The 17,322-nt window shown below is 41.1% G+C and overlaps 1 protein-coding gene across 1 annotated transcript; it reads right to left on the bottom strand.

Annotated features, from left to right (window-relative positions):
- Positions 1-4,703: 4,703 nt before the first annotated feature.
- On the bottom strand, positions 4,704-11,178 carry ATXN3L (ataxin 3 like). Its single transcript, XM_037996052.2, has one exon. It carries the CDS (start codon positions 6,480-6,482, stop codon positions 5,418-5,420), a length of 1,065 nt encoding a protein of 354 aa, XP_037851980.2. The 5' UTR covers positions 6,483-11,178; the 3' UTR covers positions 4,704-5,417.
- Between the last annotated feature and the right edge of the window lie 6,144 nt (positions 11,179-17,322).

Below are 17,322 nucleotides of genomic sequence, written 5' to 3'. Positions count from 1 at the left end.
CGTGACCTCGGTTCACTGCAACCCCTGCCTCCTGTGTTCTAGAGATTCGCCTGCCTCAGTCTTCCGAGTTGCTGGGATTACAGATGTGCACCGCCATCCCCCGCTAAGTTTTGTATTACTAGTAGAGACAGTTTCACCATGTTGGGCAGGCTGGTCTCGAACTTCATACCTCTGGTGATCCACCTTCCTCGGCCTCCTACACGGCTGGGATTGCAAGTGTGAGCCACCATGCCTGGTCCCTGGTGTATTTCTGAGGCATTTATCTCAGTGTATGTTTTCCAGATTCCCACGATGAAATCTCAACAAACAGGAGTCACGATCAGGGGACATGTCTGCTATCTGGGTAAGTGATGGTGTGCATGGTAAACTCACCACAGACCAGGTGATCTCAATGTATCTAGTTAAGTGAGTTCCTTTGCCTGAGCACTTTACCATGTGATGGGTTAACAGCTATTATGGAAAGAAAGGGAGGTGGCTCCCAGTTCTCCTTGCCATGTGATCCTTTTCATTTCTGTCCTGGAGAGAAAGTATGATCTATGTGCTTTGTGAGTGCTGATTGATTGGTATGTACCCAGGGAACTCATGTGGCATTATGTATCACAGGAGTGACTGTGGTGGATTTGCAGGGAAGCTGGCCAGGGAAAATGGCGTGTCCTACAGTGGCCTAGGCCTTGGAGGGCCCGCAAGTATCCAGGTACATTATTGGCTCCCGTAATGATGATAGCAAGCAGGCAGTTTGTAGGGTCCTAGTGGAAAAGCTGTGTCCATAGACACATTGGTCACACATTTGGTTTCAGGTTCAGGCAGGCAGTAGTGAGAGTGTGTGTAGGCAGCCTTGAGGTCTCTCCAGGAGATTCAGGGTCCATAGCGTTTTCTAGGGATTCGGGTATGAGATGATCATGGCTCTCATCATTGTGGTGACCATGGTGTTTTGAAGGAATCCGAGAAACAGTTGATGGGCCTGTCCCTAACCATGGTAGGGCCCATGGGATTTTATAGCTGAAGAGTGAAAAGATGAAAGTGGCCATTGCTCTGGTAATGTCCATGGGATTTTGCAAATATCCAGGTAAGAAATGAGTGTTTCTACTTAGGAAGGGAACATGGAATACTGAAATTATAATGGTAAGAAATGATAATAAACCTAATGGTGTGGGTGACCATGCTATTTTTTAGATATCCAGATAAGTGTGAATGGTGGTCCTAACTCGAGTATCAAAGTTGGATTTCCTCAGGTAGGCACTAAGGAGCTGATGGTGTTTCTTCCCATATTAGTGTACATTGCATTTTGTGGTATTCCAGATGTGATGTCGAACCAAACCACAAAAGTGACCATGAGATTGTCAGGAGTCTTGTAAAGGGATGATGGTCCCCTTAACTGTGAAGGTTATGATGTAATTTTTCCGTCAGTAGTTCAGAGATGACGGTATTCTAAGCACAGTATTTCTTTTTTTGAGAGAGAGTCTGGCTGAGGTAAGTGCTGATGCATGCATAAACCACAGCACGCACCGTGGGACTGTCCCAGAGACCTGGTTCAGTGATGAGGTATCCCCACACATCTTCCCGCCGTGATTTCTTTCACAGGTACTCAGCTGAGAAATGATTTGAGTCCTTACCAATCCCAGATCGGCCAGGTTTTCCCATTTTCCGTTTCAACGAAAGTGTATGCTGAACCCTGTGAGTGTTGAGGGGCTGCAGGATGCCAGGTATTTATCTCTGCATTCCCCGCCCCCATGCTGCCCCTAGGATGGCTACAGGTGTCGAGAAATGGTGTTTTTGTGCTATCAGGGTCGACCTGGGATTACTGCAAGTATCCAAGTCAAGTGGGTGTGTCCTGTAAAGATGGAAATAATCAAGATTCTTTGCTGGAGTGCTGGCAGCAAACCCCATGTCCCTCTACACATACTTCTTCGTACCTCTTTCAGGTTCCTACCATGACATCACAATAAATCTGACACAAGACCTTAATGGGAAGTTCGGCTGCTCTGCACGTCAGTGCTGATGAAGACCAAAAACATCACACGGGCCACGCGAGGTTCAGTTGTCTAGTTAAGTGATGATAGTGTCAGGCCTCCCTGTTGTTCCCATGATTTCACTTCAGGTGTCCCGGTTGGGATTGATAAGGGTACCTGGCATACTAGAAACTGTGAGTTTTTCCTCGGCGTATTTCAGAGATAGTGCCTAACCGTGTGAACACGGCGGGACTGCAAATACCAGGGAATGATCCAGCGTTCCCAGCCACAGCAGTGACTGTGGACATTTTGCAGGTGTTCTGTAGAGAGAAATGCTATTTTCTGGAGCCACGGCCCTGAGCCAGATGGGCCCCACCAGCATCCTGGTAAGAGTCATTGAATGATGGATGTGAGCATCATGATTTGCAGGTGTCCTGGTACGGCATCTTGTGTGTTTCTGAGGCATATGTCTGTATATGTTTTTCAGGTTCCCTGGAGGAAATCCTGACAAAAAGGAATCACCATCAGGGGACATGTCTGCTGTCTGGTTAGTGATGGTGTTCGCAGTAAACTTGCCACAGACCAGGCGATCTCCACCTATCTAGGTAAGTGAGGTTCCTTTGCCTGAACAGTTTACCATGTGATGGGTTAATGGCCGTTATGGAAAGGAAGAGTAGTGACTCCCCATTCTCCTCACCATGTGACCTTATTGGTAACTGTCCTAGAGAGAATGTAAGATGTATGTACTCTGTGAGTGCAGATTGATTGGCACATACCCAGGGAACCCACGTGGCACTGTGCATCACAGGAGTTTCTTCGGTGGAGTTACAGGGAAGCCGGCCAGGGAAAGTGGCGTGTCCTACAATGGCCTAGAACTTGGAGGGCCCACAAGCATCCTGGTAGATTTTTGGCTCTTACAGTGATGATAGTGAGCAGGTGGCTTGCAGGGTTCTGGTATTAAAAGCAGTATCCATAGACACATTGGTCACATATGTGACCAATCAGGCTCAGGCAGGCAGAGGACAGCCTTGAGATCTGTCCACAAGATTCACTGATTATCATATTTGGTAGGGATTCAGGTGTGAGATGATCATGGCTCTCAACATTGTGACCATAGTATTTTGAAGGAATACGAGAAACAGATGATGGACATGTCCCTAACCGTGGTAATGCCCATGGGATTTTGTAGCTATAGGGTGAAAAGATGACAGTGGCCATATCTATGGTAATGTCTGTGGAATTTTGTAAATATCCAGGTAAGAAATGAGAATTTCTACTTAGGAAGTGAACATAGGATACTGAAGGTATAAAAGTAAGAAATAATGATAAACCTAATCCTGTGGGAGACCATGGTATTTTCTACATATCCATAAAAGAGTGGATAGTGACCCTAATTCGAGTATCAAAATTGGGTTTCCTCAGGTAGGCACGTAGGAGCTGATGATGTCCCTTCCCATGAGTGACCATGACATTTTGTATTCTGGATATGATGGCAAACCTAACCCCAAAATGACTATAAGGTTTGTCAGGGGCCTAGTAAAGAAAAGATGGTCCCCTTAACCGTGAAGGTTATGATGCAAATTATTCGATCAGTAATTAAGAGATGACGGTGACCCTACCCCTCCAATGAACAATGAATTTTGCAAATCACCAGGTAAGAGATAATGGTGTCTCTAAAAATGTGGTGACCATGGGATTTTGAGGATATCCAATCAAGGAATAATATGTTACTAGAAATGGTAGTCCCAAGGTATTTTACAGTTACCCAGGAAATAAATGATGTGTCCTTAGCAATGACATTTTATTTGAGTAATTTGTAGGTATCCATGTCTGGTAGGTATTTCTATATCTGGTCGATCTCATGATCTTCTGTAGGTATCCACATGAGAGATGATGTGTCACAATTTGTAACCAAGTGCCAAGGTATTTTACAAGTATCTCACTTAAAGCTCTGGTGAATATAAGTTTTTGAAGATACCCAGTAGGGAATGATGTTGGCCTAAGCCGTGGTAATGCCCACAAGTAGTGCCCATATCTTGGTAACAGGTGGTGTGTGTCTAATTATGGTTGTCACCATGGCTTTTTTTGCAAATTCCAGCAATATAATGAAGACAATCTTAACCACTCTTATGAACAGAGGATTTAGCAGGAATTGAGGAAAGAAATAATGTGATCTTTAACCAAGTGGACATGATTAGATTTTGGGGATTTCTAAATAAGTGATCATGGTGCCCCTAACCACGGGATTTTGCAGGTTATAGTCAACAGGCGATGATGAATTTAACAATAGGCGCAAACATAGGATTTCTTGATACCCAGGTAAGACATGATGTGGTCCTTAAACATATTACAGACCATATGATTTTTTAGATATCTAGATAGCAATAATATGTCCTGAAATCTTGATGTTACCTTTTGTTCAGACTTAAAAAGTTACTCATTCTCAAATATTTGTGCAAGACTGATTTCAGAATATAGGAATGCACCAGCAGCTAGCCCAGTGGCTCACGCCTTAATCTCTACACTTTGGGAGGCCAAGGCAGGCAGATCACTTGAGGGCAGGAGTTCGAGACCAGCCTTGCCATCATAGTGAAACCCTGTCTCTACTAAAAGTACAAAATTTAGCTGGGCATCCTCGCATATGCCTGTAGTCCCAGCTACTCAGGTGGCTGAGGCACGAGAATCATTTGAATCCAGAAGGCAGATGTTGCAGTGAGCCGAGGTTGGGCCACTGCAGTCCAGACTGGGCAACAGAGCAAGTCTTTGCCCCCCTCACCACGCCCCCCAAAGAAAGAAAGAGTAATGCACCAGAGTCATGAAATAACGATCTTACCACATAGGGCGTAAAAAACGAAACCTCGAAAAATATTACCATATTTCAAAAGACTTGTGGAAAATAATTAAGGACCAGGTAGCAGAAATTGTGATCAGAAGAAATAACATAAGAATATACTTAAGTGCACAGTACATAGTTGGAAGGCAAACTGTTTATCCTTCTAAAACCATTACTATGATCAACACAGACAAGAGACACTTTCCTGAAAGGTTAAATTGGTTCATGAGAAATAAAAGCAACCAAAATGAGCCACATTACCTACAATAGAAGAGACCATATGGAAAAAGTTCTATGGCAAGAGCTAATTAGTTAGTATACAAAAAGATTCACAAAAAATGCCTCAACTTTAGACACATTAGATATTGCACACTAAAAAAACCCCAAAAAACAAAAAAACAAAAAAAACCAAAGGAACATTTCGAAAGCTATTTTAAATTTAATTAATTGCTGAATGTCTCCTTGGCTACTAGTTGAACAGTCATTATTTAGTCCCACATCTCTCTCACCATTTTGTTTGCAGACCATCTAAAAGCCTTATTTCCTCATCTATTTGACGGATGACCAAAATGGATCCTACGATATGATCGCACAGGATAATCTTGGAAAGTATGACTAAATTATTTTTAAAGGCATTATTTTTCTCCCTTGATTTTCAGATTCTTTCTCATAATTTCTAAAACAGTGTCGACAGTGGCCTGTACTATGTCTTCATTGATGTCATCCCTGAGATCACTCTCAATTGCTCTCGAACTTGTTGTTGGCCTTTCGTGTAGATATGAACTGTGACCTGGCAGATCTGACTGTTGTTGCTGCTGCTTCTGTTCCTGCCGATGCTTTTCAAAATAGTCTTTTATTTTCTTTGGCTCTTCCGAAGCAGGAGTTCCACATGATGTCTTTGGAAGATCTTGCGATGTGTTTCTGGAACTACCTTGCATGCTTAGTTCAATAGCCCTGCGGAGATCTTCATCTTCTTTATTGGTTTCTTGGCGACTTAGTTCCAGGGCCCTCTGAAAATCCTGCTCTTCTTGGTCTGATGTTCCAGACTCATCACTTTCTTCTGACACTTTTTCAAGAATTGTTTTATAGACTCTATGGTCTTTTTCTTTGGCTAATTTTTTTCCATTAAGTTTTGGTCTGTCCATCTCTTCAACACTGATGATTTGCAGCAGTTGGTCAGCTTCACAGTCTGGCAGATCCCCCTTAACAACAAATACAGAATATGCTTCCTGTTGCAGTTGAGTCAAGAAATTTGCAAGGCCTGTATCTGATATTAATTCTGGACCCGCCAAGAGAGAATTCAAGTTAAACCAGTGTTTTCCGAATTTTCTAATAGTAAACCAGTGTTGTTTATAATTACATATAAAAGATCGTTCATTTATAGGATCAATCCCGAGCTTCTGATATTCAGGATTATTGAAATGGATGACCTCTAAACCCCAGAACTTCAAGGCATTGCATATTACCTGGATGGAGAAGAAGCCGCTATCATCCATGTTTTCTGAAGGCTGCTGTAAAAATGCGCGATAGTCTTCACTAGTGACTCCTCCTTCTGCCATTCTCATCCTCTCTTCTTCATCTAGCTGATGTGCAATTGAAGCTAATTCCACAGGGCTAAAATATTCTCCTTGCAGCAGATTGTTCAGGCAGTGCTGAGCACAAAGAAAGCCTTCTTGTTTTTCATGAAAGATGAAATCCATGTTGATTCTAACCGTGAGTTTTTGTGTATATGCGGGAACATGTTATATGCCCAGCTATGGCAGTTATCTGGGCAGTTTGTAGATAGCCATGAAATAGGTGTTAGGTTTTCAAACCTTATGAAGACCATGGGTGTCTGTAGGTATTTAAGTAAGAGATGATATGTCACAAAGCACTATTGTGACCAAGGTGGTTTTGCCAGTATCTAGTCAAGACCTGATGGTAAACCTAAAGTGAATATGGGATTTTGGAGTCATCCCATAGGGGATAATGGTGACTTGAACCATGGCAGTGCCCATTGATTTTCAGATGTCCTATAAAATATAATGTCTCTTTAATTATGGTTGTCAGCATGGTTTTAGTAAGTGAATAAAGGTGAAATTTACCACAGTACTAAACAGAAGATTTGGCAGATAACTGGGAAAGAAATAACATGGGCTTTAACCAAACAGACATCATGGGATTTTGGAAGTCTCTGGGTAAGTTTTGATGTCACTGACCACAGTAATAGCCATGGAATTTTGAAGGTTCCACTCAATAGATGACAACAAAACTCACGGTAGCAATGAAGATGGGACTTTGCTGGTATCCTAGTTAGAGATGATGTGGGCCTTAAAAACATTAGTGACCAAATGATCTTCAGACATCTAGAAAACTGATGAAGATGTCCTGAACTCTTTTCACATCCATGTGTTTTTATAGGTGTTCAGATAAGAAATGTGTGTGCCCAACAAAAGTAGTAACCATTAGATTTTACTGTTTTCTAGTTCAGAGACAATCTCTCTCAAACTTAGTAGTGACAAAGATATAGCAGGCATCCAGGTAGGATATCACAGAGTCCCTTACCACAGTAGTAACTATAGGATTTTTGCAGGTGTCCAGTGAATAGACAGTGTGTGAAACTACTGTGTTGACCTTGGACTTCTCTAAGTGTCCAAGTACACTTAGTGATGCCCTAATGATCGTAGTGAGTGTATGCACGGAATGAGCAGGGGGCCAGATGGAAGGACATGCATCCTGACCAGGGTTACCACCATATGTTTTCTCAGCAGGTAGTCAAGAGATAATGGTGTCTCTAACTACAGCATTGGCCTCAGAACCTTAGGATTCAGGTAGAGTTCATGGTTCCCGTAACAATACTAGTCACCGTGGGATTTTTTGAGGTCCATGTAGAAGATGTATCCCTAACCACCACTGCTGCCATATGGTTTTGCAGGCTCCTATCAAGAGATAATGGTGAAACTCATATTGGTCATTTTTGTAGGCATTTCATGGAATCTGGCTAAGTGATTATGTGGACCTTAAACATAGTACAGACCATCTGCTCTTCAGACATCTCGGTAAGTGATGATGTCCTCAACATGTGTTGGTATCATGTGTTTTGCAGGTATTCAGGTAAAAAAAAAAAGATACTGGCTCTACCAATAAGTATTGGAATCCATGAGACTTAGCTTAACCAGTTTTCTGGTTTAGAGATATTGTGTGTTTAACCTTAGGAGTGAATGAGAAATTTTCAGGTATCTGGCAAGTGATCATAACTTTCGTCAAAACAGTAATGACCATGAGATTTTTATCGATGCCCAGACAATAAATGATGGTGCCTGTACCAATGTGTTGACCTTCAGGTTCTGCCAATATCTAGGTAGCATTAATGAGTTTGTAAAGATGGAAGTGACAAAAGTTAATTTGCAGATGTTCTGCTAGAAAAAGTTGCATTCTTAAACACATCTGGCGCAATGTGTTTTTTCAGGTTTCAATCTAAAGATCAAAGTAACCCTAACAATGGGATTAACATGAAGCTTTGCTGGTATCCAGGCAACTGATGATGTCAGTCTTATCACACAGAAGACATTCTGACCTTCAGAAATTTACATAAGTGATGATGATACCTCTAACATTTGTGTTACCGTGTTTTTTGGGGTTTTGCAGATATTCAGGTAAGAAATTATAATGTTCCCATAATTCCCATTTAAGAATACACCCTTACTGCTTACTAGTTCAGAGGTAATGTTTTGAAATCTGGCTAAGACTGAGGGATTTGTAAGTTTCCAAGTCAATTTTCATAGTGTTTCTCATCTCAGTATTGACCATGGTATTTTTACAGGTACCGAGTCAAGTGATTATGACATATCCATGGTTTTGACCTTGATATTCTGCAAGTATCAAGGTGAAGTTGATGGTTCTCCTACTGCTAGTGATTCTCATGAGATGTTGCATGGTCTAGGTAGAAAAAGACATATCTCTAACCATGGCTGCCTTCATGGGGTTTTTTTTTAGGTGCTGTCAGTGGATGATGCTGAAACTAACAATGATAGTGAACACGGACTTAGCTAAAAGAGAGGGAAAAGATGGTGTGAGCCTTTACACTTTAGAGAGCTTCAGATTTCAGTTATCTAGGTAAGCGTTGATGGTGCCTGTAATACTGTGGTTACAAGAATGTTGTTTTTATAAACAGGCGTTCAGGTAAGGACAGTACTAATATAAAGGTGAGAAATGATGTGGCATTTATACACTAGAGACCCGAATTTCAGATATCTAGGAAATTGATGATGGTGATCAAACCTGTAATAGTTACCTGGTTTGGTATAGTTTTGCAGGGAAGAAATGAACTTGCTCCACTAATAAGAATAAGCGTGCGATTTTCTGTATTCTTGTTTAGTGCTAATTTGTACTTAACCCTAGTAGCAGTCGAGAAACCTGCAGGTATCCAGGTAAGATATCACACTGTCTATCACCTCACTAGTGACCGCTGGATTTTGGCAGGTATTTCTTCAAAGGAGAGAGGTGTCTTTATTAGGGTTTAACTTCACACCTTTGGAACTATCCAGGTAGCATTGATGAGTCACAAAAAGAAGTGATCAAGGGTATTTGCAGGTGTCCAGGTAGTATAAGAGATGTTTTAAACACATTTTTCACAATATGCTTTTCAGGCTCCTTTCATGAGATTATAGTGAGCTTAACAATGGCCATTAATGGTGGACATTATGAGTGTCTGGTAAGTGATGAGGTGTGCTTAATGCACAGCTGAAAACATTTGACCTTCATATAAGAAGGTAAGTGATCAAAGTGCCCCTAACACTTTTGCTTGCTTGTTTATTTTGAAGATACTGAGATAAGAAACCATAGTCCTTACCAATGTTAGGAACCATGAGTTCTTAGTTTTACATATTTTGGAAAATTTATCTTTAATCCTGTGGATGTTGAGTCATTGCCGTATCCAGATAATTTTCATGGTGTTCCTCACCACAGTAGTAACCATCGGATTTTTGCAGATATCCAGTCAAGAAAGAATGGTTTCATCTGGCAACATTGTTGACCTGGAGTACTACAAATGTCCAGCTAGAGTGTATATGTCCCATAATGATGGAAGTGACAAAAGTTATTGGCAAGCATCATGCTGTAAAAAGTGTCTTTTCACACATATTTCGAAATGTGTTTTTCAAATTCCTGTCAAAAGATGGTGGTGAACCTAACAATGGCTGTTAACATGGTAGGTGTTGATGTGGGTCTTTCACACTACAGAACATCTAATCTTCACATACCTAGGTCAGTGATGATGCTGTCCCTAGTACTAGTATTACCATGTTTTTATTTTCAGCTATCAGGCAATGGCTTTACTAGTATAGAAGTAAGAACTAATGCGACTTTTATATAGTAGAGACCTTCCTATTTTCAGATATACAGGTAATTAAGGATGGTGTTGACAACTCTGATACTAATCTTATTTTTTGGCTGGTTTTCATAGAAGAAATTAATTTTTTCTAACAGTACAAATAAGCATGAGTGATTTTACTGTATTCTTATGTAAGCTAATGTGTATTTAATAATCATAGTGTTAGATGGACCTGTAGGTATCCAGCTAATTTATCATATTTTTCATCACCACAGAATGACCATGGGATTTCTGCAGGTATCCATTTAAGAGAGGAAAGTGTCTCTTACTAGATTTTGACATTGGAGTTCTGCAAGTGTTCAAGTAATGTTGATGGATCCCAAAATGACAGAAATGACCAGGGGAATGTGCAGGTGACCAGGTATAATCAGATGTATATCAAATATAACATTTTTCATAATGTGTGTTTCAGGATTCTGTCAGAAGATTATGGTGAGCCCAATAATGGTAGTTGATGTGGGACACTGCTGGAATATAGGTAACTGATGTGGTAAGTTTAAATCCCAGCACATCTACTTGATTTTCCTGTATCTAGGTAAGTGATTAATGATGTCCCAAATACTCGTTACTGTGTTTGTTTCTTTTTTCTTTATGTATTCAGTGATGAAAAGTTCTTACTAGTAATAGAATCCATGAGTTCTTTCTTTTCACATTTTAGGGAAAATTTGTATAACTTCGTGAGTATTGAGGGATTGTCACAGTAATTCTCATTGTGCTTTCCACCACATTCGTAACCATGGAATCTTTGCAGTTATCCAATCAAGAAATTATGGTCTTTTCTAAAATGGTGTTTACCTTGGTGTACTACAAATATTCAAGTAGAGTCAGTACATCCAGTAATACTGGAATTAACTAAGGTTAGTTGACAGCATCCTCATAGAAAATAAATTGTGTCCTTTAACATGTATTTTCTAAAGTTTTTTTCAGGTTCCTGTCAAGAGAGCACGGGGAACCTAAAGATGGTGGTTAACATGGGACGTTGCTGGTGTCCAGGTAAGTGATGATGTGAGCCATAGTGGTGGTGTTGGCCTCTACTTATTGTTGTCAGTTTTTGGATTTTTTAAAGTATTCAGGTACGAAATGATAATCTCCTTACTATTACTATTAACTATGTTAAGTTTGTTTTATATATTAATGTAAACTTATGTTCAGCCTAGTGAGTGTTGGATTTGCAGGTATCTACGTAATTCTTATGATGTCCTGCTTCTCAGATGTAACCCCGGGACTTCTGGAAGTGTGCAGTGAACAGAATGTGTTTTCACTAACAGTAGTGCAGACCATAGAATGCTACAAGTAATCAGGTAGAGTTGATGGGTCCTGCCATGGAGGAAGCCACCAACTTGACCATAGACGTTTAGGTGCAAAAAATTGTGTGCATAGGAACATTGGTAGCAATTTGTTCTTCAGGTTTCAGTCCAGAGAACATGATGAACTTCAAAATGGTCATTCACAGGAATTCAACTGGTGCCCAGGTAAGTGCTGATGTGAGCCTAAACCACAGCACAGGCCATCTGATCTTAGGCCATCTGATCTTCATGTATATAGGTGATGATGGTGTCACATTTTTTTGGCTATATGTTTATCACAACTATTCTGCTAAGTACGAGATAGCCCTTAACAATTGGAGGAACCATGAATTTTCACTTTTTTCTTCTGTAGAGAATGTATGCTCAACCCTTTTAGTGATGAAGAACTGCACATATCTAGGTAACTATCGTGGTGTTCCTCCTCCAGTAGTATCCATGGGAATTTTGAGAGTGTGGTCGGGAAACGATGTTCTTATCTGACAATGGCACTTCCTTGGAGTACTTCAGATATTCAGGTAGTTAATGGTTTCTGCATGATGGCAGTGATCAAGGTTATTTTCAGGCATCCTGATAGAAAAGGTTGTGTTCTTCGACATGTATCTCAAATTATGCTTTTCAGATGCCTGTCCAGAGATCGCAAAGTACCTAAATATGTTTGTTAACAGGAGACATTGCTGGTGTCCAGGTAAGTGATGATATGACATTGACTCATGAGAGACCTTCTGATTTTCAGATATCTGAGCAGTTAATGATATCCTTAAGACACATATATTAACATTGTTTTTGGCATGTGTGTAGTTAGAGAATTAGTTCTTAACAATACTAGTAAACATAAGATTCTCCTGTATTCTTATTTAGAGATAATGCATATTCATCACTCAGAGCAACAGATGAATATGCAGGTATCCAGGTAATTTATGGTCTTGTCTATCACCAGGTTATTGGTCATTTTGCAGGTATGTCTTCAAGAGATGAAGGAGTTTCTTACCATAGTTTGAACTTGGAATTGAGCAGGCATCCAGGTTGCTTGGATGGGTCCTGAAATGATACAAGTGACCAAAGGACTTTGCAGGTGTTCAAGTATCTGAAGATATTTACCAAACGCATTTTCCACAATATCAAATGCATTTTCCACAATGTGTTTTTCTGATCCAAGTCAAGGCATCGTAGTGAGTCTGTGAAAGGTAATCAAGGAGTCTGTAAAAGGTGGGACATTGCTGGCATCAAGGCAAGAGCTGGTGTGGGACAAAAGCACAGCACAGCACATCTGATCATCATGTGCATAGGTAAGTGATGACAGTGCCCCAAGCACCTCTTTCTCGCCCTTTCCATGATTTTTTTGCAGGGGTTCAGGAAAGAAATCATAGAACCTGTATCAATTCTAGAAACCATGAGTCTTTGCTTTTCATGTATTAGGGAAAATGTATGGCAAACCCTCTGAGTTTGAGGGATTGCATGTATCCAGGCAATGATCATGGTGATTTTCACTACAGTAGAAACCACGTGATTTTATAGGTTTCCTCTCAAGAAATGATGGTTTGATATGACAACAGTGTTGTCCTTGCAATACTGCAAATGTCCAGGTAGAGTTGATTTGTCTCATACGGATGGAACTCTGCAAGGTTATTTGCAAGTGTCCTTCTGGAAAACATTACATCCTTCAACACATATTCACATTGTGTTTCAGGTTCCTGTGAAGTAATTGTTACGAAACTAAAAGTGGATGTCAGTAAAGACATTTCTGGTCTAAGTAAGTGATGATGCACACCCTAACCCATCATGAGTCATCTGATTTTTTTATATCTAGGTAAGTTTTACCATTTGATTTTTGGTACGTATTCAGGCAAAACATGATAGTATTTTATTAATTCTAGCAGGCATATTATCACAGAGTTTGTATTTCACAGAAAATTTACATTTAATCAGGTGAGTGGTCAATGATTTCCATGTGTCCTTGAAAATATCTTGTAGCTCCCCATCAGAGCAGCAACCATGGGATATTATCAGCTGTGCAATTATCACCACCCATGATGGTGTGTGACTTTGAATTAAAGCAAGCGTCTAGGTAGAGTTGATGTGTATTCCAAAATAATGGAAGCATTACAAGGTTGTAGGCAAGTGCCCAGGGAGAACAAGTTGTGACTTGAAGCACATTTGTCTTATATGATTTTTCAGGTTCTTGTCGAAACTATGAGGTGAATCACATAATGCTCAGTAATGAAACATTGCTTGTAAACAGGTAGTGATAACTGTTTGCTTCCTGTAATGGGGGTAATTACACAATGCAGAGCATTGGATTTTCTAGGTACGTAAAAAGGGATCCCTAATGCTTAAGCTACTGTGTATTTTGTAGGTAATCCATTCAGGTTTTTGGGCTAGTTTAAAGAGACCAGGTAAGGTTGTATTAACATGTAAAACACCTTGGTATTTTCCGATATCAACTTTATTAATGTTTTTCGCAATATTAACTTAAACTTGTGTTTCACATTTATGCAGTTAAAAATAAATATGCCTCTAGTAATACAAATAATCAAGATAATTTATTGCATGTCTTGACAGATAATGAGTAATGAACACTTACAGGGCTACACAAATCCACAGACATCTAGATTAACCGTATTGTGCAACATCATGAAATTAACAACAGGAATTATGCAGGGATCTAATCAAGAAAGTACAAGAATTCTTAAAAGGAGTTTTCCTCTAATTTCTACAAGTATTGAGGTACATTTGATGAATACAAAAATAATAAAAGTGACCAGAAAAGATTGGAGGTATATAGGTAGAATGATATGTGTACCAGTCACACTATTCACAATATATATTTCAGATTTACATTAACATATCATAATAAGCCTATCAAAACTAGGTAACATGGGACATTATTGGCGGAGGTAAGTGCTGATGCGGGCCTAAACTACAGCCCACAGCGTGGGACTGTCACAGAGACTAGTTCACTGATGACGTGTCCCTACACGTCTTCCTGCCGTGACGTTTTCCCAGGTATCAGGTGAGAAGTGATTGAGTCCTAACCAGTCTCAGATAGGCTGGGTTTTCTAATTTTCTCTTTCACTGAAAGTGTATGCTGACCCTGTGAGTGTTGAGGGATTGCAGGTAACCAGGTATTTATCACTGTATTTCCCACCCCCACTGCTGCCCCTAGGATTTGTGGAGGTGTCCAGTTGTGAAATGATGGTTTTCGGCTGTCAGGGTCAACGTAGGATTACTGCAAGTATCCAGGTCTAGTGGTATGTCCCATAAAGCTGGAAGAACTCAAGGTTCTTTGCTGGAGTCCTGGTGGAAAACCCCGTGTCCTTCTACATATATATCTTCGTGCCTATTTCAGCCCCCTACCATGACATCACAATGAATATGGTAACAGGTCTGGAGGTCAGCACTGATGAGGGCTAAAAGCAACGCATGGGCCACGTGAGGTTCAGCTGTCTAGGAAAGTGATGATGGTGTCTATCCTTCCTGTTGTTCCCAAGATTTCGCTTCAGTTGTCCTAGGAAAAAATGGTAAGACTCCCTGGCATACTAAACCGTGAGTTTTCCCTCTGCATGTGACTAACCTGTGAGTGCAGTGGGACAACAAATACCAGGTAATGATCCGGCTTTCCCAGCCACAGCAGTGACCATGGACATTTTGCAGGTGTCCTGTAGAGAGAAATGCTGTCTTCTGGGATCATGGCCCTGAGCTTGGGGACACTGTCAGCATACAGGTAAGAGTCTTTCAGTGATGGATGTAAGCAGCGTGATTTGTAGGTGTCCTGGTAGGACAGTTTATGTGTTTCTGAGGCATATATCTCAGTGTATGCTTTCCAGGTTCCTGGGAGGAAATCCTGACTAACCAGAGACATGATCAGGGGACATGTCTGCTATCTGGGTAAGTGATGGTGTGTGCTGTAAACACCACAGACCATTTGATCTTAACGTATTAGGTCAGTGAGGTTCCTTTCCCTGAACGGTTTACCATGTGATGGGTTTATGTGTATTCCGGTAAGAAAGGGTAGTAGCTCCCCATTCTCCTTGCCATGTGATCCTGTTGTTTTCAGTCCAGGAGAGAACGTATGAGGTATGTACCCTGTGAGTGCTGATTGATTGACACGTGCCAGGGAATTCACATGGCACTGTGCATCACAGGAGTAACCACGGTGGATTTGCAGAGAAGCGGGCCAAAGAAAATGGCATGTCCTACAATGGCCTAGACCTTGGAGGACTTGCAAACATCCAGGTACAATTTTGGCTCCCACAATGATGACTGTGTCCATAGACACATTGGTCACATATGTGGTTTTAGGTTCCCTTGCAAAGGTCACAGGAAACCTGTTTGTGCTTGAGCAGAGGACTGTGCCTGTATTTAGGTGGGTGACGGCATGGGCCTAAGCAGGCCATGGACTATCCAATCTTCCCATACACCGATAAATGCAGATGACTTTCCGGCTCTTGTCCCTGTCCTGCCATGGTTTCCTCAGCTCATTTTCTATTCTTTATTTTCTGCAGTTATTCAGTTAAGAAATGATGCTTTGCCAACCAAGACTGATAAGCATTAGTCCTTGCTGTGTTCAACTTTAGGAAATGTGCCTTGAACCTGAGTCCATGTTGACTGAGGGAGATGTGGGTGTCCAGGTAAATTATCCTACTCTACCAGATCACAGGATGGAATGATAGTTCTGACACATCCTCAGTCTGGAGTCAGTAATGGTGCCAGCAGTGGGGTGGAAGTTGGAGTTCTGCCGGGATCTAGGTAAGGTCGATGGTTCCCAGATGACGGCAGTGACCAGGCTGTGTAGTGCATGTCTTTTTCATCTTTCAGGTACACCAAGTGGCATCCCGGAAAATACCTGTCAGATGCATTTCTTCTGCTGCTGCTAGACATGAAATCAAGGCCGGCCTGAGAATGACCATTCAGGGGCCCTGGATTGTAACCAGGTAATTGATCACATGAGTCCTATGCCAATATAGACCACCTGAAACTTCAGATTTCCTGGGCAAAGAGGACGCTCTCCTTGACACAGTGTTTTTCCCATGGTTTCCTGCAGGGGTCCCGTAAAGTTCTCTTCCTGTAGAGAGGTAAGAGATGTTGTGACATTATCTCATGAAAGACATTCTGTGTTTCCTGCATGTAGATAAAATTAATAGTGGTTTTGAGTCTGGTAGAGTAACCTTGTGTTTGGCATATGTGTCATTGGGAAAAAATAAGTAGTGATTCCCAATGCCAGTAAGCATGAGATTTTACTGTTTGCTTATTGAGAGGTAAGGCTTTTGTTTGTTTGTTTGTTTTTTGCAAATTTCACACTCCACACAATAGACAGATATGCCAGTGCCCAGGTAGTTGATCATATTGTCTGTCACGCCAATGTGGACTGTGGTGTTTCTGCAGGTATCCCTTGTAGGCTGTAGCCTCAGAGTTCTTGTGTTACCAGGTAACCTTGATGAGTCATGAAATGATGCCAGTGAACAAGAGTATTTGTGATTGTCCTTGTAGCACAGGTTGTGGATCAACCACTATATGTCTTTCAGATGTGTGTCAGGGCATCACAGCAGGCCTTTCAATCCTAGGTAATGTGGGCATTGCTGGGTGAGGTAAGTGCCACAGCCTGCAGCGTGGAACTGTCATAGAGACCTAGTTCAGTAATGATGTATCCTACATGTCTTCCCATCGTGATTTCTTTCCCAGGTATTCGGGAGAGAAATGATTGAGTCCTTACCAATCCCAGATAGGCTGAGTTTTCCCATTTTCTGTTTCACCAAAAGTATATGCGGAACCCTGAGAGTGTTGAGGGATTGCAGGTAACCAGCCAGGTATCTATCACTGTGTTCCCCACCCCTGTTCTGCCAGTAGGATTTCTCCCAGTGTCCA

This window comes from Chlorocebus sabaeus, chromosome X (assembly GCF_047675955.1).
Source record: "Chlorocebus sabaeus isolate Y175 chromosome X, mChlSab1.0.hap1, whole genome shotgun sequence".
NCBI classification, from domain to species: Eukaryota; Metazoa; Chordata; class Mammalia; order Primates; family Cercopithecidae; genus Chlorocebus; species Chlorocebus sabaeus.
The sequence above is the reverse complement of the archived record's forward strand: the minus strand, read 5'-3'. Positions and strand labels throughout refer to the sequence as shown.

What these genes read in the sequence shown, in the direction of transcription:
- ATXN3L (XM_037996052.2), bottom strand. Translation starts at nt 6,482, where the DNA reads ATGGATTTCATCTTTCATGAAAAACAAGAAGGCTTTCTTTGTGCTCAG.